At 47.9% G+C, this 27,080-nt stretch overlaps 4 protein-coding genes across 8 annotated transcripts in view; 1 reads left to right on the top strand and 3 right to left on the bottom strand.

Moving 5' to 3' along the window:
- Positions 1-4,954: 4,954 nt before the first annotated feature.
- Positions 4,955-8,859, bottom strand: LOC122364612 (M-phase phosphoprotein 6-like). Its single transcript, XM_043335187.1, has 3 exons — positions 8,608-8,859; positions 6,155-6,246; positions 4,955-5,831 (listed from the first exon to the last, which is right to left on the bottom strand). The coding sequence occupies exons 1-3, from the start codon at positions 8,656-8,658 to the stop codon at positions 5,504-5,506; spliced, it is 471 nt and encodes a 156-aa protein (XP_043191122.1). The 5' UTR covers positions 8,659-8,859; the 3' UTR covers positions 4,955-5,503.
- A 3,214-nt stretch (positions 8,860-12,073) lies between these two features.
- Positions 12,074-21,031, bottom strand: LOC122364611 (protein RFT1 homolog). The gene is made up of 8 exons (XM_043335186.1): positions 21,022-21,031; positions 16,008-16,098; positions 15,701-15,890; positions 15,178-15,405; positions 14,584-14,823; positions 13,870-14,120; positions 13,502-13,630; positions 12,074-13,061 (listed from the first exon to the last, which is right to left on the bottom strand). Exons 3-8 carry the CDS (start codon positions 15,770-15,772, stop codon positions 12,788-12,790), a joined length of 1,194 nt encoding a protein of 397 aa, XP_043191121.1. The 5' UTR covers positions 15,773-15,890; positions 16,008-16,098; positions 21,022-21,031; the 3' UTR covers positions 12,074-12,787.
- Positions 21,032-21,423: 392 nt separating this feature from the next.
- LOC122364610 (proteasome subunit beta type-1-like) lies at positions 21,424-25,635 on the top strand. 2 transcript variants are annotated; one of them, XM_043335185.1, is made up of 3 exons: positions 21,424-21,619; positions 24,542-25,028; positions 25,325-25,635. In XM_043335185.1, the coding sequence occupies exons 1-3, from the start codon at positions 21,617-21,619 to the stop codon at positions 25,540-25,542; spliced, it is 708 nt and encodes a 235-aa protein (XP_043191120.1). In that variant the 5' UTR covers positions 21,424-21,616; the 3' UTR covers positions 25,543-25,635. The 2 variants fall into 2 exon arrangements, with proteins under 2 accessions (XP_043191120.1, XP_043191119.1); XM_043335184.1 differs by having other exon boundaries at positions 21,548-21,582.
- Positions 25,636-26,331: 696 nt separating this feature from the next.
- LOC122364609 (formin-like protein 20) overlaps positions 26,332-27,080 on the bottom strand; it is a 38,862-nt gene continuing 38,113 nt past the window's right edge. For all 4 annotated transcript variants that reach the window (XM_043335182.1, XM_043335180.1, XM_043335183.1 and 1 more), the window contains exon 11: positions 26,332-26,912. In XM_043335182.1, the coding sequence (XP_043191117.1) occupies positions 26,770-26,912 (143 nt within the window). In that variant the 3' untranslated portion in view covers positions 26,332-26,769. The remainder of the gene's footprint in view (positions 26,913-27,080) is intronic.

Here is a 27,080-nt window from a genome sequence, read left to right as displayed (position 1 = left end):
CGCGGTTGAGGCTGCCAGGTCGGGTCCGTGGCCCTCCCGGCCGTTAGCCCCTCCACCCTCCCTCCGGGGCGGGCTGGACGGTACGTGCCTCGCACACGATCGAACCAAGTGGGGCACAATTGGCCGCAATAATGTTCGCAGAGGCGCGTCCAGTGTAATTCCCATGGTAGGCAGCGTGGAGGGGAGGATACTTCACTCACGCTTGTTACACCACGAGTGCGACTGAAGTCACACATCCCCATCAGCCGTCACTAGAGAATCCTCCCCCTCGGAATGACTCCTGACGCCGCCCCTGCCGACTATCGAGCCACACCAGGGCCTCGTTTCATAAAACTCTGCCGTAACTTACACCTTTCCGTAATACACACCCTTTCAAACTACGGAGCACAAATAAATCCGTTTCACAAAGCCACAACTGGAATTGTTTACACCTCCGTAACTAAGCACATTTGCGTAGTTACCGTAATTTATCAAGCGTCCTACAAATTACAATTTTATGTCAACACTTATTTTTTTTACGAGAATTTATAAAACAATTATGTTGAATTTAAATCTTAAAATTATGTATGAAAAAACAAAATTGATATTGATGACCATCCTTTATCAAAACAATATATTGAAAACAGCAGAAAGCCAGCTAAGCAGAAGTGCCTAACTACGAAAGTGGCGCGGCGCGGCGAATAAACAAAATTCCGATAGTGGCCACAAAAAGCGACTGGTACAGAAGATTTGCAGTTCCTTTTCTCAATTTGGCTGTTCTTTCTTCCTCACCGGGCTAAACATTATAAAATATATTAAAAATTAGCTTCGAATCTTCACATTAATTCAAAATCACGCAACATTTTTGTGCGTAGTTTACACCACTGATATCAAGAGCTTGATAAAATATTTGGCGTTAATTACGTCGTTTTATGAAACCCAAATGGCATCAATTGGTCCGGAATCGAGCATTTGCCGTAAATGAAGCTCCGTACTTTCGATGGCGTGAATTACTCCGGTCTGCGGCTTTATGAAACCGAATTGGCATCAAATACGCCAAATCTGGCATAATTGACGGAACGCCGTAAGTAATTCCTTTTATGAAACGAGGCCCAGATGTGGCCGCCCGTCCGGCGTCCGTACACGTGCGGCGCGCGGCCCGCCCCGCCCTCCCCCACCCCCCACCCTCCGCGCCGGAGCCGCCCTCGCGGGAGACATCGATTTTTGGTCGGCGTTGCAGTTTCCCGAGGGGGCAGCGGGGGATAGTGGCTTGTCCCCCGTTGATGGCTCGCGCGGGACTGGCCGGGGAGTTCGATTAGGGAACAGGACGACAGCTGGTGTCACAGGGTAGGGGACGCGCGGGGAGGGGCGGCGGTCACCCGAGGACGGCTCCCACGCCGCGCCGGCCGCCGCACACTGGTCGGAAACGCTCCAGCGAGAGGCCAGCGGCCTTTCCGCAAAAGTTTTTTGCTTGTTATTCCACAACTAGTGAAGCAAACTTCATAAAACTTTGCATACCTTCTCTGTCATATGTAAGCTATCATTTGGATGTCAAGCACTAAATATATGACGTAAATCTGTTAAGTTATGACGTCATAATTGAGAATAATACAGGATCTAGCACCACTTTAAGTCAAGAAGGGAAATTGGGAGCTGCTATTCGGGCACCGGGAATGGTTTCATGCACTCCTTGCAAGGTCCAGTGCTTGACTTTAGCATTGTTGACTTTGCGTGACGTCATTTATGACGTCACTAAGGCCATGTAAGTTTTTCGTCAATAACTCCTGATCAGATGGAGCTAGAGAGTCGGGAAAGCCACCATTGGACTCAGGAAGACCTGCCGAATCGAATGATATGCGATATGACCTCCTTCAACCATTTTCGTGACCTGAGGGGCTCCGACCTGACCTTGACCCGAGGTTAACACCTTAACCCTCGCCGGCACAGGGGGGGGGGAGGTATGATCGCGACGAAACTTTTAGTACCCTCGCATTGATCAATTTTACACCTACCCTGAAAATTGCATGACCCTGACCCCAATGACCTTTGACCTGTGACCTCTTTTCCGTGACCATGTTTGGCCGAAATCGCGATTCGGCGTATGTCGGCTCGCATTAGCCGCGCGTTTGCAAGCTTTTCGTGGTTTCAAACGTTCAAACATGTGATTTGATGTTGCTCCCATACATTAGGATGGGTGTCAAGGTCACCTGAAGGTCAGGTCAGGTCATTGACCTTTGGTGACCTCGCGGGTGACCTCGGTTCACTTTTTCGAGTTTTACATGTTTCTAGGCTAGTTTTTGGAGCTGAAGCAACCAATTGAACATTTACGAAGTAGTTTTGGTGCCTTCGTAACATGTTACGAAGCTGTCAGAGGCGGTTGACACGTATTACGAATACCCGTCACAACCCCTACCGGTTGACCTGACCTGACCTGACCCGACCTGGTCTAAATGCTTAAAGACATCATCTCTGATCAAAACTAATACGATATTCGTGATCAGCACCCCGGAAAACCACATAGCAGCCACAATTTACGACTTTCTAACAGGTCCCGATTTTCCCGGTTTTCGGGTCATTGACCTGACCTGGAAGGTCACCCGATGACCTAGGACCTTAAAATTGGGTATCGTCGGCTTCCTCTCGTGACGGGCAACACGCTCGTTTTTTCCGCGAGGCTCTAGCTCGATCAGGGGCCAAACGCGAGGGGGGTCGTACCAACTTGTGCCGTCGAAGGACGCAAAATTGCCTGTGCCGGTGAGGGTTAAGTTGACTTCACCCGAACACCAAGTATAGCATTCAACGCGCCTGAGCTAGACAAACACGATTATGCCAAAATCGCGGCAGTGCGACCATTTTTGGCAAAGTAAGTAACCTAAAACCGAGCCCGTGCCTTGTGGCACTTACCTGACCTAAGAGGTCACTGGCTGACCTAAGACCTTAAAATCGGGTAGTACCTAATTTTTGCGTCTTATAACGGCTTACAATCTTGTTTTTTTTCCGCGAGGCTCTAGCTCAATTAAAGGCGAAACGGCGAGGGAGATGTACCAACCCTCCCCGGTCAATGTAGAAAACCAATCGGTCCGGCCAGGGTTAAATACCGGAATTGTGATCTAATGTAAAAAGACGGCCCAAGGTAACCCGACGTCAGTGACAGGTGTCCTATATTTGCAGCGTCTTATATTCACGAAGGTTTCAATTTCCACTTTCTTCAGCCGAGTGATGGTTGTCAATAGCAAGGCTCTCTAAATACAAGCCGTAATCGCCACGCAATATGTGGAAGGCTTTTGATGTCAATACATACATAAATGCATACATAAAACGCGCTTTTCACAAAATTCATAAACTCAAGCGCATCTGTTTTTAATGACCAGTCAGCTGCGCATGGATGCGTGCAGGCCACACAGGTCAGCGTAAGCCGGGCGCGGCGGCCGAGCCAAAACTGGGGCGGGGCGGGCGGTAGTTGGGTAGGAAGAGCGGCTCCTGCAAATTTTGCGCAAATATGCGCAGTTAGCTTTTATGTTGCCCTGGTGTAAATTTAAATCCTACTTCATCTCACAAAAAATCAGGGTGGAACTAGATGGGACTACCTGTTGTTTCCTTACCTAAACTTTGCAGTTATATTCCAGAATCACTGTAGGAGAGCCTTCATAAAAAAGCTATAGTACATCTTAGTTAGGGAAAAAGTATACCAAAAATTTTGCACTGACCAGTCGGCAACTTCATAACGAACATTTTGATGCATAATATGTGGGATTTCAATTTGGTGTCTATCAGCAATAAGACTCTGAATATCCGCCTCAAGAAACCTCTTGCTCCGCGTTAGTTTCCGAGTTCTGGGATACCCCATCTTCGGGGGCTGACTACAGCTATTTTTGGTCACCCGGATTAGTTTTTTTGGCCTAAGTATAATAATTTGATCAATTTCAAATCGATCTATATAGAAAATAATCCGAAACTCCGGAATCGCCCGTGGCCTCTCGTGAGGGCGTTTCCGACCAGTGTGCGCCGCTGACCGCGCGGTCGGGTGTCCAGATGAGAGCGATTTGGGAACCGGAAACGGTTGGAAGGCGCTCCACGGTCACCATTTTCACCCGGGCTTTATCATCGTGAATTATCTCGAAAATTATTAAGTTCTAAGAAAAAAAAAACGTAAAACCGATAATTACGGCCAAATATCAAGCTACGCAGTCGTCAACTGGGACCAGCGCTCGCCGGGAGCCATAGCGATCAATAGATACCAGATACCTACATTTCGGGTTGGGAGCGGAATGCCCGCTCACCAATTTAAACAGACTGACTGTGAGTGTCCCACCTACAAACGACCATGCATGGCCATCCCCTAGTCCCTTCGTGGTGTAACTCTAAAGCATTGGGTGTCGGCACTGCATCCTGTTTGCGTTTTTAAGTCTTCATACAAATCATTGAATGACTGATGGAAGATGACCGACGTAATAGTGGGGTGATCACTAAAACCTGACTTATCTGATTAGCCCACGCTGTGCAGTGGTATAGCCGCACCAGAAAATAGAGGAGAACAGGGAGGAGGTTTTTTTACGCCCCCTTAGCTCAAGTCGTACGACGTGTGAAGACCTGTAGTTTGGGGAAGGTGAGAGCTAAAAACGCCTCTCCGCCTCTATGTGCCTAATTAGACCCACCATGGCGCTGGAACCGAGTCAGCATCTAATCTTGTTACCACGGTCAATTGTCAGACGACCGGATCCTCGCCGCTAGCAACAATAACAACAGCAGCATCGCCATGCCTTCAAACCTAATAAATACAAGCGCTATAGCCGTCTTGGCCGTACCGTCTATCGGAAACTCGGTTTCAATCTTGTCGCAGTCATAGCCTATATCTGTTTCTACGTTTAATGTTTTAGATTGCAAATTATAATCGGATGTCACCTTACCGCAATTACCATTGGCATTATCCGGCACAACACTTCGATACCTCATCGCATGAGCATACACAAGCCGGTGACTGGCGATCTTAGTATATTAGTATTAATTGGTTCTGCGATAAGTTAGGGTGATACGGGACAAATAATGTCATTTTAAATACAAATAAATAAGGAAATGACAATGAATGAAAAATATGCATTCAACGGTATTTCGATGTCGAGCCTAATCGAAAATGGTAACATTTTTGTGATAAAACGGACTTCCAGTCATCAGGCACGCAACTATACGGCAAGACGGCGTGGCAGTGCTGCCATCTAATGGCAAAGCCCTCAACTCAGATCACCAGCACCCACAGACAGTCACAAACACTTGCTACGAATGATGCATTCGGTTGATCTAAGTCCTAAGATGTCCCGTATAATGTATAAAAATTGTCTAGGACATCCCAAACATTTTCTGGATCTCGCACAACTGCAATACAAACAAGTCTTTCCACACTTTCCCACCGTTTCCCATCCGGCACTGGCCAGCGGCCCTCAACACTAGTCCGGCGTTCGTTCGACCCCGTGGCTAGGCGGACCGTTGAGCGCTAGCCTCACAGCCTTTGGACCTAATACCTTCCATCTCACTCATCCGAAGGACGCAGGAACTGCTTGACCTTCTTGAGCACGGGAGGCCGGCTGGGGGTCCGCTCGCCAGCCTGCTCCTGAGACCGCGACCGCTGCCTCTTGGTGCGGAACTTCTTCCCAATGGTGCCCACCACTGAGGAGTAGTGGTCAGCCATCTGAGCGTCGGTCACATCCGCCTCCATGGACTCATCGGCCGCGCCGCCCGTCTGACCGTCCTTCTCGGCCATCAGTTTCTCGATGGCCGGGTTCTGTCCGCCGTAGGAGCGGCGCGGGTACACCAGGTTCTCCAGCTGGGCGATGTCCGGCTGGTAGGTGACTCGCCGACTGGGGGTGGAGTCACAAATCAAGTATCAACTGTCATAGCCTTGGGAAGGTGGGAAGTATTTAGAGGATTGGCCAGCATGATCCACTTGTTGAACAACACTTCTGACTGAGGCATGCTTGCCAGTTTTTTAATAACATGCAAAGAAATAGACACTGTCTTCAAAAAACATGGAACAAGATGTTGCCAGACGACATATAATTCTGGTTAGTAAAGTGATTAGTGTATTAAACGTACAATCTTTGTTGAGTGAAGAAAAATCTTTCTTTGGCTGAACTCAAATAAGACTCCAATGATCTTAAGCTCATGCATGCACCTTCCTTACCCTTGATCATCTGGAATATTTGAATGAAACACTTCTCTGTACTCCTCTTGTTCCTCCTCTTTCTCTCTATTCTCTTTGCTTCTTTTCATAAACTGAAGAAAAACATATCTGTTGTTAAGACCAGTATGAGAAGGGAGAATGTGCTTTATCTTGTACAGTTTCCAATTTCTACTCAGGAGGTGCACATTTCTAGCTGAATAGGCACATTGACTTTTGGGCTTGGGTGGGTCCATCTTTTATATCTTGTCCATCTTGCATTGATCAGTGCCATACTTTACAGTGACAGACATGCAAATGACGAATCCTCAGTTTTGAAATGTCATAGCATTTAATGCTAGACCTAGGGGAGCTTTGTCATGCTTCATTGCATAGTGGCTTTACAATCCAGGAACCTACAGCATTATCAACATCCCAATCCTAGTTTCTGTTATGACATGGTTTCAGTTTTGCCTATGGTTTTTGCAGCAGACCATTACTAGTTTCTGTTATGTATGACATGGTTTTGCTTATGGGTTTGCGGCAGACCACTAAGTATGTGGCGAGTACTGGCGAGGCTGACCATGGGCACCAGGCAGAGGCATCTTCAGCAAAATCCATGTTGATGTTAACATTTTAAAGTGGCAAAAAGGACAAAGATACATGTCAATGTCAGCACAGTGTTAAAAATAAAAATATGAGCTCAACTAGTATTTGAAGCAATAACCTAGGTCGTGTTTCATCGGTGACACCAGCACGCTACTTGTACTATCACAGTGTCAACTGTCAAATTCAGTAGGCGGAACTATGGTCAAGCGTACCCATTTTCGGGAACGCATTTTCGTTCCCATGTTTGGGAACGATAAACCCAAATATGGGAACGCCATGTAGGCATTATTTAAAACAAGAAAAAGAACTGTTAAATGACGTCCAAAAAATATAAAACGATCGTGAACCACCTGATAGTTGTCTCAATATTGATGGGAAAGAGTTTGATATTGTAAGGCCCATCGTAGTTTCAAATCGTTCCCCTATTTCTAAAGCAGTCCATCACCCGGGCCGCGAGCCCAAATTTGGGAACGCTCTCGTACACTGGCGCTGCAAGCGTTCCTTATTATGGGAACGGCGTACCCAAAATTGGGAACGATTTCACCGACGCCTTTCAGGGGCTCTTTTCATTAACAAGCATCACGTCCAACGCCGCAAATTATTGTTAACGCAACAATCATCAGATGACCTTTCCGGCAAGACCGTTGCATGTTTCGCCCGGTCTTCTGCGCTTTTATTCCCGTCGATCTCGCAGCGGGCACGCCCCCCTCTGCAGGATTACGTAATCCACAACGCTCAGCGATGTTCAACAAGGTCTTCCATACCTATATCCACCGTCCGCGCCGAGGGTGGAGACATGTCAAGCACCTGTCTGCTAATCACCGAGAGTTGACGAGCACAAGAAGTATCCAAAAATGGGAACGCTGAATATGTTACACCCTCAAAACACCTAGTCCCAATGAAAATCTAGTTTTTTCCTTTCTTAATGAGTGTAAGTGGCAAAAGGCCTGGTAGGATGGGCACGAGGTATGATCGAAATCAGCATAAAAATTATAAATAAGCCACACAGAGCGACCTATATCAGAGAAATTCCCCCCAAACGATCATGCTTAGAAACGCCGAAGACAAAAACCACGCTCATGACGCTGCTTATAAAACAACGCTAAACAGCTAGCATCCAAATAAAATATGTCTTTCAGGGCTGATAAAATACAGCTGAATGATTTTAAACCACTGAAACTGAGTTTACAACAGTAGTTCGGTAAAATCACTGACGTTCCACGCGGTCGATCGCCCCGACACCAAAAGTCAACAATATTACCTCGGGACTGTCCGCGTGTTCGCTTGCATATGTCAGCATCTGGTGTCGCTAGAATGAAATTTCATAACCAGGCGAAAATTATTATACTTGACCTCAAAATGTAAAAAATGCTTCATTTTCCTTAAAATTGCATGTTAAATGTCGTATAACCCATATTTCCACCATTCTGTCATTTTTAAAAAATCATTAAAAATATCATTCCACGGTCAATTTCCTTGTTCCACGGTCAGATTAAAGATAACTTTATGGAGATTTAGTAGATACTTAAATCAGCGTGCACTTTTTTGAGACGTGATGCACTTTTGAGTTTTAGTGGGCGAACGGCCGAAAAATTGCCTTCCGTTCTCATAAATGGGAACGCCCGTTCCCATATTTGGGAACTCCGTTCCCAAAAATGGGAACGTTCCTATATTTGGGTACTCATGACCATAGTTCCGCCTACTGAATTGGGTTTCCATGGAGACATCAACAAGCCCATTGGCCATTGCTCCAACACTACCACAGGTGTGACATCAGCTCGTGAAATGGAATAGCAGCGTGGTAGCAGCATCCAGTGAAACACTGCTCTGATGATGACATGATGATTTTGATATAAACAGAAACTCACCTTCATCTCCAAGAGATTACTGGACAAAGTCTTTCCGCTCTTTTTAGCCATTTTTGCACAGCAAATCAATGAAATGCAAGCAATGCAGACCTGTCGAAAAAAACCTACTTCAACTTATACCTAATAAGAACCAGCGCAACAGTAGCAAAGGTATACAAAAACACTTAAAATGAATAAACGTGTCCAAACACGCACAATCGTCAAAATAAACCCCACACCGTTGCCCCACACGCGTATATATCTTTCCCGAGCGAAAAAAGCAAACATTCCAGTTTTTTGGCGCTTTTGTTTCAATTGTGGTGGTTCTGTTCGGAGGCCCATACAGATGGTGTTTGCGCAAAATTTCTAACGGAAAATCACCTACTATTTAGTGTCGACAGCTGCATATTAACTTTTTGAACACGCCTCCATCACTGCTTGTTTATTGGCTGTCTGTGGTATTGGGCTGTGTGTGTTGCTGTATATACCGTGTGTTGCTGGGTGATTGTGATAATATTTTCATGATTAACCTTTTTATTCAGCGGTACAGAATTCTGAAAATCCTAGGAGGTCCTACAAACCCCTAATTATCCACCCTTGTTTTTTATTTTAAGTTCCATCCAGTACCGTAAACCGGGGTGACAATGATACCCGGGGTGACTTTGATCATAGACCAATTTTGGGCCTCAAATGAGCAATTAGCTGCTGTGAACTGCATTTTCTATGCCAATAGTTAAATAAAGCAATGAAGCATTATATCAGACACTTTGGGTCCCAGTTAGAATAATCATGTTCATGTCACAGCTTGTTTTTTTGTTGTCATTGGCATGAAGTATAAATTCGCTAGCATCTCCAGCAAAAATAATGGTAAAGATGAGAAAGACCCAGATAAAGAAAGAGAAAGGAAAGGCTTAGATACTGATCAAGGCTATATAAACCAGGTAGAACGCTCCCGACGAAAAAGTGGTGACAAGCGATAATTAGTAGCCGCGACCCTCTTTTGTTCAAAACTATATCCGCAAGCAGCATTTACAGGCTAGCGGAAATCGACCAATCGGCGTTCGGCAATACTCAACGCTGATTGGCCCGATGCTCGTGACGAAATTGCGGGGGACTGCAGCTATTCCCCTATGGCGTTTAATAGACTTACGGCTTTTGAAGGGGATTTATACCAGTTTTTGTTGGGTTTGAGGCCATTTTTGAGCTTGAATATTCTTTCTGTGACTTTTGACTGTGTAATAACGACATTTAATCATAACATTTCTATATACTACCGGTGTCACATCGACCAAAAAGACCGTAAGTACATGGGATAGACGGACCACTGCTGATGGGGCCACACATGCCGGCGTGTGGTCATCGGAGGCCCATGAGGGCTCGACATAGGCCCTTCATGGGTCGGTATAGGCCCGGTGGGTCCAGTGCAAGCCTATCAGGGGCCGGTGCTGACCCAACAGGGCCCAGTGACATATAATGTAAGGCCGTCTAGGGACGTTGAGGGCTCATGGGGGCCATATAGGACCAATAGGGACCACATAAGCCAATCAGGGGCCATTTAGGCCAATAAAGGCACTTCAAGGGACTTGAAAAGGTCATTCAAGAGCTGTGGTGGGCCCATGAGAGGACGGCACTGGTCCAGCAGGTGCAGTCAGGGGATGTTGTACGGGTTTCTCAGTGGCCCATTTGGGCATATCAGTGACCAATTTAGACCCAGCAGTGGGCTTTGTAGACCTATCAGGGGCTGGTGATGGTTCATCAGGGGCCAGCGCTAGTCCATCGGGGCACGGCATATGCCCATCAGAGGTAATTGCGAGCCCACGCTGAACAATGATGGCCCTTCAACGGCCCCATGGATCTACATTGACCCATGGGCCATGATGTGTCATGTATGCCCCTATGACAGGCCTACTCAGACCCCTGATGGACGTTCCCGCCCCGGCCTCTGATGACCCTATGCTGAATGCTGATGGGGCTCTAAGAGTCTCCAATAACCCTTCGTCACCCCATTATTACCATTATACGCTGGCATTAGGGACCCCACATCAGCCGCAGGGCAGTCCGTACCATGACAGCATGTCTTTTCGGCCGATATTTCATCGGTAATAATTATCAAAATCATGATTTTATGGTGCCATTATATAGGTAACAGTCATAAGAAATATATTTCAACTCGAAAACAGCTCGAAACAGCATATAATTTTAAAGAAACCCCTCCGAAATCCAAAAGCCTATTCGGGTCCATAGAGAATAACTGCGGTCCCCCGCAATTTCGTCACGAGCGTCGGACCAATCAGCCTCGAGTACCGCCGAGCGCTGATTGGTGAATTTTCCGCTAGCGTGTAAGTACTGCTCACGGAACAAGAGCTCGTCGACAATCCTCCACAAACGTCTGTCACCATTTTTCATAATGCTAAACAGCCGGAGCGTACCCCCCTGATACTGATGATGGAGGATGAGCATTGAGCTGCTCTATCTCAGTGGTAATTGGAGCGTCAATGGGAAGTGAAAAAGAAAATCAGCTGGGAGGGGCATGAATAGTGTGGCAAGTGGTCCCACAGCCACCAGCAGACAAAGTGTGATGTAGAACAGGTAGCCTGTGGCTTAGGACATCTGTGACAGTTACTTAATCTTGAAGTCAGAGGTTAAAGTAGCTAATTTTGCTGCTTATAGCTCTGTAATGTCAGTTTAGACCCAGAGCATGCAACTTTATTTTAATACCTCAATGATTCATATTTTTACTGTAAAATGTGTGAGTTTTTGTCAAGCAAAGCCTTTGATTTTATTCAAAACATGTAATTTTATCACACAAGCCCCTTCTGAGGGCTCCTATGGCACACATAAGGTGATTTTAATGTAGTGATCATAGTCACCCCGACGTCTGGGTGAGAATGATCAATTTTTTGGTAAAAAAATAAAATATTTATGATAAATTTCAAGGCATTTATTGTACTCAGTTAGATAGAGAATTGTTCAATTGGTATGATGAAACAGTTTCCAGAGTGAAATCTCAAGTGATATACAAGATATTGTACCAAACTGGTCAAAAGTGATACAAAGTCACCCCAGTTTACGGTACCAGTAGGTATGAGTGTCTATGGCAATGGAAGGTAGGTGAAACATTTCATTATTGTAATTTTAATCTTTTGAGACCTGAATTTCAACATTCTCTTGAGAGCCTGAGAGCATTCATGCCAAGGTTTCTGAGTCTGTTTCATGATAAAGAGACAATATTTATAATGGAGTCAACTTGTGGGTCAAGTCAGCAGAACTTGATAAATGAGTATGATGTCACCTCTACACCTGTCGCCTCCTGTATTGTAGTGATGGCAGGTTCAATGCTGAGTCTCAGAATAATAGCCAGCGAGCGTATACTGTTGTTTTGTATTTCTATGCCCGATCGGCCCTTATGTGTAATGTCTTGCATTTCTAAATATTGAACTGTAATGAATGAGATGCTGTAATGAGGTACTGTAATGAAAAGACTGCCTCAGACTGCCAGGTTCTATTTAACCAAATATGACTGCATGTCTGCTACAGAATGAAACACTGACAAACACTGACACTGACATCAGGCACTGACAAAGTGAATGCACAAGAACGATAAGGACTTCTGGACTTCAGAGCAAGAGATACACCCTACGCTCAGGAACGCCGCTGTCACCACATACCTATAGCATACAGCACCCGGTCGTGCCCATCATTAGCCTACAAGCCCCACCAGACGCTAACCGGCCACGATTTTACCGCCCTCTACGAAAAGCAGTAATCTCACTTTGCAGGCGACCTCTACAACGATAGAGGAATCGACAACTGGCAATCCGGCCTGATCGCGTCTCTCCGGTCTTACCACTTTGGCTATGCAGTGGTGGTAAACGGTAATGGGCTTCCGCGATTACCATAAGCTCCAGGGAGGTGCCATCCCCACACCTCCCCTGCCGTCGTCCCCTGCATCGCCATCGTTCATCACAAATGGCTATAATTAGGATCTGAATGCCAAAATTCATCGGTAGGAAGTTGCTTTCAAGCACTGTCCAGCTCTCAAATGGGCGATAGCCACAACGCCCCCTGCAGTCGCACCAGTCTTAAAATTGATAGATCCACTCTACTGACAGGCACGGTGTATATTCAACCCAAAATGCACATAAATATCACAACAAAACAACACCTATTCCCTGCGTGACCATGTGAGTAGCACTCCCCGCTAGCTGCGCTTCAGTTTATCCCCGACCCGCTCCCTGACCGCCTGGAGGAGGCGGGGCTCGCTGTACACCGCCGCGGCCACCACGGCGGCCCCACAGAGCGCGCCCACAGCCACATGGGCGGCGGCGGAGCCGGGGTACAGCCAGCTCTCGGAGCCGGCTGCCAGCAGGCCGGCGGTCACCAGCGCGGCAGCCACGGCGGCCGGCGGGCGGAGACCGAGCAGCGGCGGCACGGACACCGCCGGCTCCAGTGGCAGACCGGCCACGAACCGGCAACTGGCGACACACGGGGCGGGGACAGGGTGAGAGAGGTACGGGACACAGTGTATCGGGCATCAGCGACACACGGGGTGGGGACAGGGTGAAAGGGGTACGGGACACTGCATCAAGCGCCAGCAACACACTGGACGGGGCGAGCGGGCAGCAGCAGCATAAAATGGGACGAAGACATGATGGTTGAGAGTGGCACGGGACACTGTATCGGGAACCAGCAGCATACGGGGAGGGGACGGGATGAGAATTGAGAGGGCTACAGGACACTATTGGGGACAGCAGACATTCGTATCAGTCGATGGACGGGTGAAGTAACGAGATCCAAGTATATCGAGATCGGCGAATAAAGCGTGATATTGACTATCCATGACAGATTGGATAATGATGTAAATAATTAGACCACTTAGGACAAATCAAATCTATTCAAAAACACAAAAACTCACCAAACGTATATCCTGGTCAGCATATTGACGCAGTTGGCGAGGATAAATCCAAACCCGCCGAATAGCCTAGTAAAGATCCCTGTCGAGATGACGAATATCACAGATAGCAGCACCATCTTCCGGTTATACCTGAAACACCGGAAAACGTCACAACACCTGTCAAAGCGCCCGATAGTAACGTTCCTAGCTTCACTTTATCGACACGACTGGCCAGCCTTTCCACTTCGCCTTTAGCCGCAAAAGGCAGTCTAACAACAAAAACCAACATGAGAACGTCATTTCCTAATCCGCTCAGCCTCTACCGACACTCCTTACTAAGCCACCGACCATTTCCCGACTGCTTTCCATAAACCCTCCACGGCACTTACCCATTGATCTGTTCCTGGCGCATCACCGCGAACGTGTAGCACTCCAGCACTCCGTTCATCGCCAGTAGGAGCACGTAGGCGCACTGGGCGCGCAGCAGACTGACGGCCGGACCGGCGGTCAGCAGGGCGCCTCCGTACAGCCGCAGCAGCAGGTGGGAGTAGCTCCAGCCGAACGTGACGGCAACCAGACCGAGCAGGCTCATGGCGCGCAGCAGGTCGTGCAGAACCCGGCCCGCCGCGGCAGACACCGGCTGCAGGGAGAGGAGGTAGGGTCAGACTCATAGCGCGGAGTAGGTCGTGTAGCACCCGGCCCGCCACCGCAGACACCGGCTGGAGGGGGAGTGAGCTGTCAGGCACCGGCTGGAAGAGAGGTGCCAAACTGTCCCCTTCCAGTGACTGGCGAGAAGGGGAGAGATGGCCAGAAGGATAGAAGCTGGGCAACAAAACAAACCGAATGACAAAAAAGACACCAAGATGAAGATCACAACGACTGGCAGTAAGGACTTATAGCGGAGATGAAGAGTAGCTACGAGTATAATTGGCTAATATCAGAGTGTGTGCTTACAGCTTTTTCGGCGCCTCACCGGGCATCGACACACTGTGGTCAACGTTACTGATATTTTCACCAAATGCCACTACTCCTCAGTAAAAAAAAAAAAAAAAAAACTAACATCAAACACCTCCTACCACACAATCAGCCACGTTGCCACCTACCTTTCCCCGTTCCACTGTGCGCGAGAAGTAGACGTAGGCGTTCTCCTCGACTGGCTGAAAGAGGAATCGGGCCGCCAGGCTGCCCAGGTTGGCCACCACGTCGTACAGGCCCTGCTCGGAGAAGTCGAGCAGGTGGAAGGCGGTCATCAGGTAGCGCTCGCCCTCCGTCAGCAACTGCTTCAGCAGGCCTTGTTTGAAGAAGCTCCAGGTGAGGGCCAGCTGGTCACGGTCCAGCGCCGGCTGACGGGGAGGGGAAGAGAGGTATTACTGTTCAGTGAAGAGAGATGGCAGCAAGGGTCACATCGCCACCGTCGCGACAGGAAATGTTAGAGGCAGACGCGGTTGCTGGGAAAACGTGGCAGCACAACTTTGGCTCTATTTCTGAGGATACTCGATCCAGCGCTGCCGTGAGCTGTCTGTAACACAGGTAGATCTTAATACCGTTTGACTGCAATCTAAGAGGCCTTAGACCTAAAGTTCTAGCTAAATGAAACGAAGAATGCGACGACTTGGCCAAAAGAAACCACTATGACCGCGAAAACGCTTGACTACATTTGAAACCCCGCCCCTTTACAAATAGTTCACTGGCCTCACCTGTCCCGGCACCAGTCTGGGTCCCAGCTCGCTCGCCGACTTCACCGGTAGACAGTTATCCGGTGAGCGGACGAGCCAGAGCAGGGTGCCGTAATAGATGACCACGAGGAGAGCGGAGCTGACCGCGTGGCCCACACAGTAGGCCCAGATGGCGTGGGACGGGTACAGGGCGATCAGCCAGGCTTTGAGCGCCACCCGACTGCACAGACTGACCATGTCGGCTACCACCTTGGGAGAGAGGGAGAGCGGGTGGGTGAGAGAGTGGTGAGAGGAGATGGGGAGGGGCGAGAAGACGATAAGAGAGTCAGAGATAATCCACATATGCCAGCAAGGTAGGGAGAATACAGTACTTCAACGCGGTGTGAACGATCGACGATCCGCAAACGACTGTCACAGCAGGCGATTTGAGCTTCGGATATAATTTCACTGATATAGCAGAGTCATCGGGGAACCGACGCGCCTCAAATATTTTCCCCTGACACCCTGTTCCTCTCTTCTGCGTCACCCCACCGCCGTCATTCACCTTCAATTTGACAAAGAGCATGGCCTGCGCCAGGATGACCAGCGGCTGGGCGGCCGTCTCCAGTACGACCATGGCCGCGGTGACCCACACGCCCAGACGGTACTCTGAGGTGACCTCAGGCGCCGGCTGGCTGAGCGCGTGCAGCCAGAGGCCGGCCAGCGCCGCCGACACCGCCGCTGACACGGGCACGCTAACAGGGGAGCGGGTCGTCAGTCAGAGGCAATTACAACACTGCTCTTTTGTAATACACTCAATTCACTGGCAATAAAACATTACATACTTATGGAAAAAAGTAAAGGGTGCATACCTGACACTGATGATGCCCAGGACATCAGATGTAATATACCGGAGAATGACTGCATTTGTGATGAATGTGAACAGTACACTCGGTAGGTTATCTGAAAGACATTTGATAGGTATAGCTTCAGCATCAATATGTGCAACACAGACCATGCTATTCTGGGCCCTGTTTCACCGGTGATAGCAGCACGCTGCTATCACACGTGTCAAATTGGGTTTCCATGGAAACATCAGCAAACCATGACGCCGTCAATCTGTGTGATGTCATCAAATGTTGCTGCCAACAAACAGCTTCACGGCCGTACGATCAAACACATCGCATTCAACAAAACAGCAACTCTGTTCCAAACGCAGCTCACTGATTACATGAAACGTCATTAGTGTGACCTCATCACATTACGTCAGCTCGCGCAATTTGATAGAAGCGTGCTGCTATCAACGGTGAAACAGGGCCCTGGTCTCTGCAGCATATAGGTACTTCATTGGTGGAAAATCCGGTAAAAGTATACATTAAGTCCGAGTGACTGTTTAAAGATAAAGTTTTCATATTCTTACATTATTTGACATCCTGAATCCAAAAATGATACTTATATGTCTTGGAAAAAAGAAAAAACATAATCAAACCTGACCTAACCTTACCTATTTACCTACAACCTATCAACCTACAAACCTACAACCTAACCTAACCTAACCTACAACCTAAAACCTACAAACCTACAAACCTACAACCTAACCTAACCTAAAACCTAATTTTTTTGCTGTTACATATTTGTATCAACAGCGTCACAATTGTCCACTCGGACCTAATATATACTAATACCGAAAATCCTAAGGGGTGCTACAAACCCCTAATTATCCACCCCTGTTTTTTATTTTAAGTTCCATCCAGTACCAGTATGAGTGTTTATGGCTTGGAAGGTAGGTGAAACATTTCATTAATGCAATTTTAATCTTTTGAGACTGAGACCTGAATTTCAACATTCTCTTGAGAGCCTGAGAGCATTCATGCCAAGGTTTCTGAGTCTGTTTCATGATAAAGAGACAGTATTTATAATGGAGTCAACTTGTGGGTCTCTACCGCTGAATAAAAAGGTTAATCATGAAAATATTATCACAATCACCCAGCAACACACGGTATATACAGCAACACACCCTATACCACACACCACCAGAGGCTCTCTCTATCGTCTGGAGGTTTCGAAAGATGCTCTCCAGAGATGGCGCTAGTAAATTTGGCTGACATGACGTCATGCTAAAAAGTGATGGTTTTTGTGAGAGCAAATGTAATAATAGTTGAAAATTTTGTACTTTTGCTTAATTAAGAAAAAATAAATATACAATTGTTCAAAACAGCGTTTTCTTCATTCATCCTTCATTGTTTTAAGAGGAATATAGACAGTTTAAATATTTTTTCTTGACCGCAATTCGCACACGCACTAAATTAAAAGCTGGAGTTTTGTGCGTTCGTAAATCGTGATTTGAGAAAATAAGTTGACAATAATCTTTTGCACTTTTGCTTTACAATCATTTTTCAATGCAGATAAATGCATAAATTATTCGAAAATAGGAATATCTTTGAAATATTATGATTTTCCACAAGCAAATTTTCCCAAAAACTTGAACTACTTACAACTGACGAACGCATCCAATAATCTGGATGTCTTAGGATGAGTTCGTCATTTTTTCCGAAGGAAATACGATACAGTTCAAGCTATTTTACCGATTTATTAGGGTACTTTTGCCAATGAATTAATAAATAAATGACAACAATTAATCTCATTATCAACCATACTCGGAAGAACTTTCTTCGCATAAGCGCGAACACATCCGCGCTTTCATGAAAAGTCACGCCTGTAGATGTCAGGACTGCTGCTTTATGTTTCGCAAGGTGGCGCAGCGCGCAGGGTACCGACTACCGAGGCTGAGGTCTCCAGACTCTCCACCACGATTTAACTTGGAAATGGCCGATGGGGAAGGTCTCACCCAAAAACGGACGCCCTTTTACACAGCTGCATAAAGAGAATGAATTATTAGCATAGCTGACCACACGTCCCCTCCCCCTCTCCGCCCCAGCTCAATAGGAAATATCGCCTATTTTCCTTAGTCAGTTATATTCTGACTAATTTCTCACTCTTCCCAGTAAACCTTAACATGCATGATGCAGATGTCCACTGCGTAAGTCGTGTGCTTTCGTAAGTGTGCCAACTATATAGTGTTGCCTGCCTACACTCTACAGTACAGCCTACTGCTTCCCCATTGTCGTTATAATTGGTGATTCTCAGGTCAAAAGTTACACAGTGGTCTCAGAGAACAATCGTTTCAACAAATTAACGATTCAAACCGTTGCATTCTACTTATATTCCGGTCAGTTCTGCTACTAAACGATTCCGGCAAAACACTCTTTAGGTTATGTATTAGCGAACCACCACACAAAATTCGCCCAATCAATGGTCAGTTATTACTGCTGGGCTGAACCGTCATACGCTATATAGCCTATTATATAGCCTAGTCAATATTTTCAGAACGATACTGACTGACGAAACACAACGTATTCGCGGATTCGCACATACGTTGGCACCCAGGTGGCCTGTCAGCAGCCGCACAAATCCGCACAGCGCAGCCGGGATTTGACATTGAGATGGTACACCGTAAAGCATGCCTTTCCACACAGGCACAAGCACAGGGACACAAATTCTCAAAATCCAAACTTATTCCAATACTGGTCAATTACGAATAGGCATAAAGTTTTGAGGTTTTCTCATGTTCATTCTTCTTTCAACACACGCGGCAGACTGCAGCAGCTGCAGAACATCTCACAGAGCTGCGCTGGATGCAGTCATGAGCTGGGACACGGTTTGTGACCAATGACCGATCGGGGGTGCCAGCCTCCTCCCGGCACGCGATGCACTGGCCGCCGCGCAGTCGATGTCGGGGCACCGCCGGCATTCGCCGACAGGGTTCCATCCGATTCGGTGTATTGGTGGCAGCCCGAACAGTGACCCACGCGAAGCTGGCGGACGTCGATGGCCGATGAGCGATGCCCTTCCGCGACCGGCGGTGGCAGTCGGTCCCACATCAAGAACAGATACCAGTCATGCGGTCAGTCGGCGACGGCGCTGTCGCGAGCCGATCTGATGGTCGCGCGGTGGGCGTTGCCGACGTCCACCGGGACCGTCGACTGGGGGAGCGCGGCCGCCTCTTGGCCGCCGCCTCTGGTCGGCGAGCTCGTTGCGCTGTGGGACGGCATCCACTGCAAGTCGTTCACTGTGAAGCGGTCGTTTGACCGGACCTGGCAGGCGGGGAAAGGGGGCCTCAGATGAAGTAAAACCATCCCTCAGGCCAGCTTGAACTGGCTCTCCACCTCACCATGTTAGATAAGCGGACACCCTCGTGATCATCGCAGCGATGATTGCCAATTGGTGTGTCATTATGGGAGAGGATGCCAGCCTCCTTTGCAAGATAGTCTGCCTTTAACATAGTGCAGCCCGACCCATTGCCTGTGGCGCAGACTGGGCTTGATAATGCAGTGCAGGACACACCAAACGTAAGCGGCCATCTGTACCCCCTGTGCAGTAGGGCTGACTCAAGAGCCCAGAGTTGCCCTCCCCCCCACCATTCTGTGCACGTGATAACTGGATGGGACATGCCATGGTCAGCATCTGTTCAAAAGCTGCCCTAAGCATGTAAAGCTCCACTGGCATGCTCAAGCATGGTCACAGTCAGTTCTCACTTCTCAGTTGAACCTCCAATGGAAACCCATCACAAAGTAGAGATCAGGGCGCCTCTCACACTGCAGCACACTCAACGACTGAGGCACCATCTCATCACTTGCAGGTGGTTCTTGCCAGGAGCAATGCCAGCCACGCACATCAGGTGATAACAGCAGTGTACAACTGCAATCTACAAGCATCCATGTTCTTTCTGGTTTTCTCCTGTTGAGATCCACTGCCATGCATGAACTTGATGGGCTTTTGTTGCGCTCCTCCCATGTGCAGACAGGTTTCTGCTGAAACAAAGCAAAGCAAATGTGATTAATAATGGCCCTGTTTCACCATCCAGACACTGTGTGCACTGGTAGCTACGGCATACCATAGCATCACTCAAATGACGTTGCATGTGACCTCTTAGTTTATGATCAATCGCGTTTGGAACAGAGTGAGAGGTTCTGAAAAACCGTACCAAGAACAGAGGTTTGAGTTCAAATACTGCTAGCATGCTGCTGGTGCTGGTACCGCAGCGTGCTAGCGTTCTGGGATGCTGTCATAGCTTAGCGTCACAGTGAAGTTTGTTGACACTGCCATGGAAACCCAATGCTCTGACACACGCAGCGCACTGCAGTGCTGAGCACTGCAGTGCGTGCTCTGCCGTGAAACACCACCCATGAACGTTGGTTGCATGACCAGGATGGAGCAGTGTGGCAGACAGTGATTTCAATTTTAATTGCACTTCCTAGAGATTAAAATGTTGTTGGTGAAATTGCTATTCATTATTCCTATTACCATTGTCTAAATTTCACATTTTGATTTCAAGACAGCATCAGCATTGACATGTTATATAAAATAAGGTTTAGACTTCAGGTGGTCCCGGGTTCAGCTATTAAGTAAAACAAGGGCAAAAAATTGTCAAAAAAATATTTTTAAAAAATACCTGCCTTCATCAACACCTCATCTAATCTAACCTCATCCTCATCTAACAAGGCCCTAATAGCAAAAACCGTTTGAATAACAATGTAATATTTTGCAACCGCTGCACCATTACTGTCACGTACGCTATCCCTAGATTGGTTGCTGGTAAGTAGTGGTTGTCGTCATCAACTCGTCATGCAGCAGCTGATTGGGATGGGCGGGGCCTATTTTTATCCAGGCGATAGAGAGAGCCCCACCAGACAGCCAATAAACAAGCAGTGATGGAGGCGTGTTCAAAAAGTTAATATGCAGCTGTCGACACTAAATAGTCGGTGATTTTCCGTTAGAAATTTTGCGCATACACCATCTGTATGGGCCTTCGAACAGAAACACCACATTTGAAACAAAAGCGCCAAAAAACTGGAATGTTTGTTTTTTTCGCTCGGGAAAGATATATACGCGCCCCACACACGTGACAAAATACTTGGAACGTGGTGAACAACAAGGATGGGGAAATACGTCATGTGATTATCCACTTTTTAAAAGCTAAATTGGAAATTGATGACGTCGTATTAAATATTTCCGATCAAATCATTTGAGCTTTTTTAATTATTTTTTTTGACTACTCAAGTATCGAATAAAAAGGTGATATGTAAAATAAATCAAATACCAAAATCAAGATAAATGATTCAGTGACTCATTAAAACGTTCTGTTTTTCCTGCTATTGCAGCTGGAACAATCCAAAATATTTTTGTTCATTTCGTTAAGCAAATACTGCTTGTGATTCCCTTTGAATAAACTTTCCTCTTCCCGCGCTTCATGATTGGTGAACTTTTCGTTGGAGACATTATTGAACACGTTGCTTAGAATTGCCGGGTCACTAAGCGACATATATGAACGGGGAGACAAATATAGCGCATTGTGTTGCTGTGTGTTTTGCTGCGGCGTCTGAGAGAGTAGGGCTGCTGAGAGGATTGTTTAAAATTGCTTATGGTATGTATAGCACTGAATTTTATTATATTTTGTTGTTGGGCGGACTGTGTTTATTAAATTGTAGCTTATCGCTTAGGATCGCTGCCGGATCCAATGGAAGGGGCGTTCTGGTCAAGAGCCTGAAAGATGAAATCGATGAAATTTATCTACCACCTTCTAGATTGAGATAAGAACGAAAATAAGGATCTGTGTTGGGACCTCTTCTGTTTCTTATCTACATCAACGACATACCAGACCACATCTCTTCCAGTATCAAGTTGTTCGCTGACGACTGCAAAGTGTACCATCCAGTATACTCTTCCCAGGCTAGCGATACACTGCAAGAGGACTTGAACAAACTCGGAAACTGGTCGAGCCAGTGGCAACTCCCATTCAATCTTGACAAATGCCATGTCCTTCGCGTAGGCCCGGGCAACCCGAACACGACGTACATGATGTTGGGAAGACCCCTGAAGACCACTGAGAGCGAGAGAGACCTGGGAATCATTGTCGATGGCCTGCTAGACTTCCACCAGCAGACGGCAGCAGCTGTCGCCAGGGCAAACAGAATCCTTGGTATCATCAAGAAGTCTTTCGCAAACCTCGACAAACAGTCCCTGCCAGTGCTTTTCAGGTCTCTGATCCGGCCACACCTTGAGTTCAGCAACTGTGTCTGGGGACCCTTCTCAAGAGGAGATCAAAGGCTAGTGGAAAGGGTTCAGCGCAGAGCAACCAAGATAGTACCTGAGTTACGTCTGAAACCCTATTCTCAGAGACTTCGTCTGCTCGACCTACCGTCGCTAACTTACCGCCGGCTTCGAGGCGACATGATAGTTATATACCAGATCCTCCACGGCGCCATGCAGGTTCAAGAAGGGCTTCTCCGCCTCGCCGAGACCAGAACCACTAGAGGTCACCCCTTCAAGCTACACAAGCCCCATGCCATCTCCAGAGCAAGACGGAGCTTCCTGAGCGTCAGAGCAGTGAACAGTTGGAACAGTCTGCCTCTACACGTCGTCTCTGCCCCCTCTCTCAATGCCTTCAAATCCCGAATCGACATCCACTGGAAAACGATCCGCTTTTCCTCCGTCTTCGACAACTGATACCAACCAGTACCTACAGAGCGAGTACTTACAGTAAAGATCCGGTCCAACAGGCCTATATATATAGGCCTCAAAATTCCGTGTACACCTAAGGTAAGGTAAGGTAAGGTAAAATTGTACGTTTTTGGGGAAAAATAAACTTAAATACACAGCAGCTCTAAGGCATCAAAAGTTAATGGTTTTTGGTTTGGGGATTACAGTTCTTTAAAAAGTTAGTGTGGTGTATGTCAATGTCTGTGCAGAGTGCGGCCTGCGGGGTTATGGGCCTGGCTATGCCTTCATGTTGTAGACCAGACTGCCTTTTTGTTTTCTGGAGCCTGCATCTGCCAGTGGTTGAGATAGGAATCAACTAGTCAATGTTACAAATGATAATATTTTTGCCTTTAGCAATAAACAGGACCTGCCTTTTATTAGTATAAAAAGTAAAGAAAGTAAAAGACGATTGATGATACCTATTCATAACTAGGATGAGTTAAAGGGAATAGTTCACTTTCCTGGAATTGTTTTTGCTATGGATATCAGGGTTGGCAGGGGGTGGCAAAAACTGGTTTTTGCCAGTGGTTTTAACCGGTTTAAACCGGCTGGCAGAAACCCTGGTGGCAAGAACTGGCAAAAACTGGCTAAAACTCAGATGGCCAAACCTACAACTTTTCTAGTTAGGAATGGATTTGAAATGTACAAATGCATTTCTGGGAGTTATATAGATGCACTAAACATTCTGAAGTTGCCTCATTACTTATCCCTGCTTAAAATGTCTATGCATGTCGGTAGACATCCACAACGGAATGTATTTCCATGCAAGGGGAGAGTGGGACAAGGCGGCCACGGTAAGTAGGGTGCATGTGCATATCGGTGGCAGATACCTCTTCGCACTTCTGATTGTGCAGGACTCACCCAGTCACCCTTGCACTGGCTCATTTGTCACCCCTAAAAGGCATCTTACTAGCTCCTTATGGATAGCCCATGAAAATGTTTCTGAGTTAGGTATGAAACATTTCAGTGGTCAATGTCACTTCCGTTTGAAAGCATAAAGCTTTCACCGAATTCTCCTTAAAATGTTTCCTGTTCAAAATCATGTCTAGGCATAGCATTGTGATATTTCTGAGTTTTTGCCAGTTTTTGCCACTTTTTGCCGGTTAAAACCGGTTTAAACCGGCAAATGGCATAAACTAGTTTTTGCCGGCAAAAATGCCAACCCTGATGGATATATGTATTTTTATGCTGAAAATGATCAGAAAATAATCAAACTCTTTTAAAGCAATTATTTTCTTTATTTTGATATAAGAACTTTACTCTATATAGGTGGTTGTATAAGTGCTGTATTGCTCAGCGGGCGAGAGGCGCGACTGACACCGGCAGACAAAACAGAGTCCCATCTCATATCGTGTTTTGAGAAACTAAGTTTTTTTTTAGGCACTTAGTTTTATACTTTCTGAGAAGTCTATGACTGCACATCTTGGCTACTATCTCATCCATCTTGAAGAATGTCAATGGATTCTGCCACTCCTGTCATATTTTTGCCATGAAATGTTCTCCCACCTCCAGAATATGTCTTTAGATGTTGCAGCCAGGATGTGATATGTTTCCCCTCCCCCACTTACAGATGTCAGTGCAGACTGCAGACTGTGTGGGCAGACTAAACTGAAATGTTTCTCTACCCCATCAGATGTCGGTACAGACTATGCAGCCCCAGGATATTACACGTTTTCCCTCCCTACCGCCAGATGCCAGTACGGACGATGCAGCCCCAGGATATTACACGTTCTCCCTCCCTACCGCCAGATGTCAGTACAGACGATGCAGCTCCCGGATATTACACGTTTTCCCTCTCTACCGCCAGATGTCGGTACAGACGATGCAGCCGGGCGCTCGGGAGACGGCCGCCGGCGGGCCGCGGCAGCGCTACTTCTACCCGTACGCCGACAACGGCGGCACCGTGGTGGCCATCGCCGGCGACGACTTCGTGGTGGTCGCCTCCGACACGCGGCTCAGCTCCGGCTACAGCATCTACACGCGCGACCAGAAGAAGACGTTCCAGCTGTCGGAACGCACCATCCTGGGCAGCACCGGCTGCTGGTGTGACGTGCTAACCATGACCAAGGTGCTGCGCGCGCGCATGCAGATGTACCGCCACGAGCACAACAAGGCCATGTCGACGGGCGCCGTGGCGCAGCTGCTCTCCACCATGCTCTACCACAAGCGCTTCTTCCCGTACTACGTGTCCAATGTGTTGGCCGGCCTGGATGAGAATGGAAAGGGCATTGTGTACCACTATGACCCGGTGGGCCACCACGACCCCGGCAAATGCTATACCGGAGGGTCTGGAGGTGAGTATTGGAGTAGTAATGGGGTTAAAAGGCCACCAGTTTGGTGGATTGCGACTTTGATCTATCGGTGGTGGCTGGAGGTTTTGCGGTGATTAGGTGGATCAATTAATGGGCTTTGGTGTACGCTGGTGGGATATAATTTTTGATTATGATCATTGAGCATTCCATTAAATCCATCCGTTATGCTGCATAATGTGACATCTGTTCATTTAGTTAGTTACATACTATACTGTTCGCACTGCACCCGAAGTATGAGATTCGGATGGCTCACTCTTCACCCTCCCGCTGTCTTCCAGGAGCGCTGATCCAGCCACTGCTGGACAACCAGATCAACTACAAGAACCAGGAGAACGTGACGCCCGAGCCGCTGACCGTGAAGAAGACGGTCAGCATCATCAAGGACGTGTTCACGTCGGCGTGCGAGCGCGACATCTACACGGGCGACGCCGTGGCCATCCAGGTCATCACCAAGGACGGCATCACCGAGGAGTTGTTCCCCCTGCGCCGCGACTGAGGCCGAGCGAACGGCCGATTTCTCTGCACTGTCCCTGCGCTGCTGTCCGCTTCTGCATATGATGATAATACAGTTGTTCCTGTGGAGGTGATAGTTAATGTTTGTGAAATGAGTCAGTTGTCAGGTTTAAAGAGAAAGTGCTGGTGGGGCAGGGTTTTAGAAAATGTACCGTTAATTTTGGGACATTTTCTCGTTTTCTTGGCTACGAAGACTCGTTTGTCTTCTCTTTGTGGTGGCCATTCACGTAGCCCACCTCAACCATGAAGTTAAACGTCATACCGTGATAATCTTAGCCACCACACTTCTTCGTTACAAGCTTGCATAAGCATCCAGCCGTTTCTTGGCTCGTTTCTCTTCAACTGTTTTTCTCTTCCCTAGGGTGTCCGACCGACTGGGAAATGGTTTGACGTGTGGGTCAACCTGCATCGCATATTACTTTCTCGGGGCAACAGCCGGAACGTCGCTTGTTCGTGAAGTGACCGAGGGTCATCTCAGTTGCTGTAGAACATCGACCTCTAGGCATTACAAAAGCTTGTCTGTTAGATCTCGTTCCGTTTTCAAAGCTGTCACTATTTTTACTCCTTTTGCTGGTCCTCTGGACGCCCTGCAATGCTATTCATCGAGTATCTCGCTCGAGCCGATGTCCTCCCGCTTTACCCCATCTCCGGCGCTTCAGCACATCCGTCAAACTATCGCGCCCATTGTGTCACAAATCGCCCCTGCATGAGTCATTCGCTGCCCGGTCCCCCACCGGACATCTCCCCTCGGTCTGCAGTGTCAGAGACGGGCGCCAGTCCCAGTCGTGTATTGCCGCCCTGTCTCGTGTCACAGGTCCGCTGGAGTACCGACCGACCGAGGTCGGCGGGCGACAGCCGAGGCCGCCCGCCGACGCAGACAATGGAGATGCCCTGAGCTCGCTACCCTCAAACAGACACACACTGGCGGGTGGCCGGGGGTGGGACGAGCCGCCCCCGCGCCGCCGCGCCCAACAACCCTCTCCCACACACAGCACACCACCGCTCCATCTAACGCTGCTGTCTCAACCCGCGCCCACAAATACAGTACAAAATGCGGCCGCGCGCGCGCACGCTCCGGCCGACCGACGGCGCGCGGCACCGTGCTATCACAGAGAGGACGTCCCTGCAGTCTGTCCCGTCTCCCGCAGTCTCTCAGTCCCTCACACACATGGCACTACACACTGAGCTAGCTAACACTGAACGCTGGCTGTCAGGCCATCTTGCCCGACTGCGCCGTCTTCTTGACCCGTTGCATCTCCATGCGCAGGAGGGTGTCGAAGTCGAGACCGCCGCCGCGCTGCGAGCCGCCGCCACCCTTGATGCCGTAGTAGGCGGGGTTGTTCAGGTCGGCGTCTGTGGGAAAGTCAGCGTCAGGTTAGGTGCCGATGTCCAGAGCCGATGAGCGCATTCGGGGACGCCAAAACAAAAAATAAAAGAAAAACGAAGAGTACCGCCACCTGCAGAAACTAAGAGAAGCAATGATCGGAAGCACGTCCAATAAACTTAGTGAATCACTCTGCA

Source organism: Amphibalanus amphitrite, unplaced genomic scaffold, assembly GCF_019059575.1.
Source record: "Amphibalanus amphitrite isolate SeventyFive unplaced genomic scaffold, NRLGWU_Aamphi_draft 000686F_arrow, whole genome shotgun sequence".
Classification (NCBI taxonomy): Eukaryota; Metazoa; Arthropoda; class Thecostraca; order Balanomorpha; family Balanidae; genus Amphibalanus; species Amphibalanus amphitrite.
This window is presented reverse-complemented; position numbering and strand designations above follow the sequence as displayed.

Excerpts from the sequence above, each read along its gene's own strand:
- LOC122364612 (XM_043335187.1), bottom strand. The coding sequence starts at position 8,658 with ATGGCTAAAAAGAGCGGAAAGACTTTGTCCAGTAATCTCTTGGAGATG. Across the intron at positions 6,247-8,607 it reads GTAATCTCTTGGAGATGAAG|TTTATGAAAAGAAGCAAAGA; the intron begins GTGAGTTTCTGT and ends GTTTTTCTTCAG. Across the intron at positions 5,832-6,154 it reads AATATTCCAGATGATCAAGG|TCGGCGAGTCACCTACCAGC; the intron begins GTAAGGAAGGTG and ends CTCCACCCCCAG.
- LOC122364610 (XM_043335185.1), top strand. Across the intron at positions 25,029-25,324 it reads CTATACCGGAGGGTCTGGAG|GAGCGCTGATCCAGCCACTG; the intron begins GTGAGTATTGGA and ends GCTGTCTTCCAG.
- LOC122364611 (XM_043335186.1), bottom strand. The coding sequence starts at position 15,772 with ATGGTCGTACTGGAGACGGCCGCCCAGCCGCTGGTCATCCTGGCGCAG. Across the intron at positions 15,406-15,700 it reads TGCTCTTTGTCAAATTGAAG|GTGGTAGCCGACATGGTCAG; the intron begins GTGAATGACGGC and ends CTCTCTCCCAAG. Across the intron at positions 13,062-13,501 it reads CTGACCAGGATATACGTTTG|TTGCCGGTTCGTGGCCGGTC; the intron begins GTGAGTTTTTGT and ends GTGTGTCGCCAG.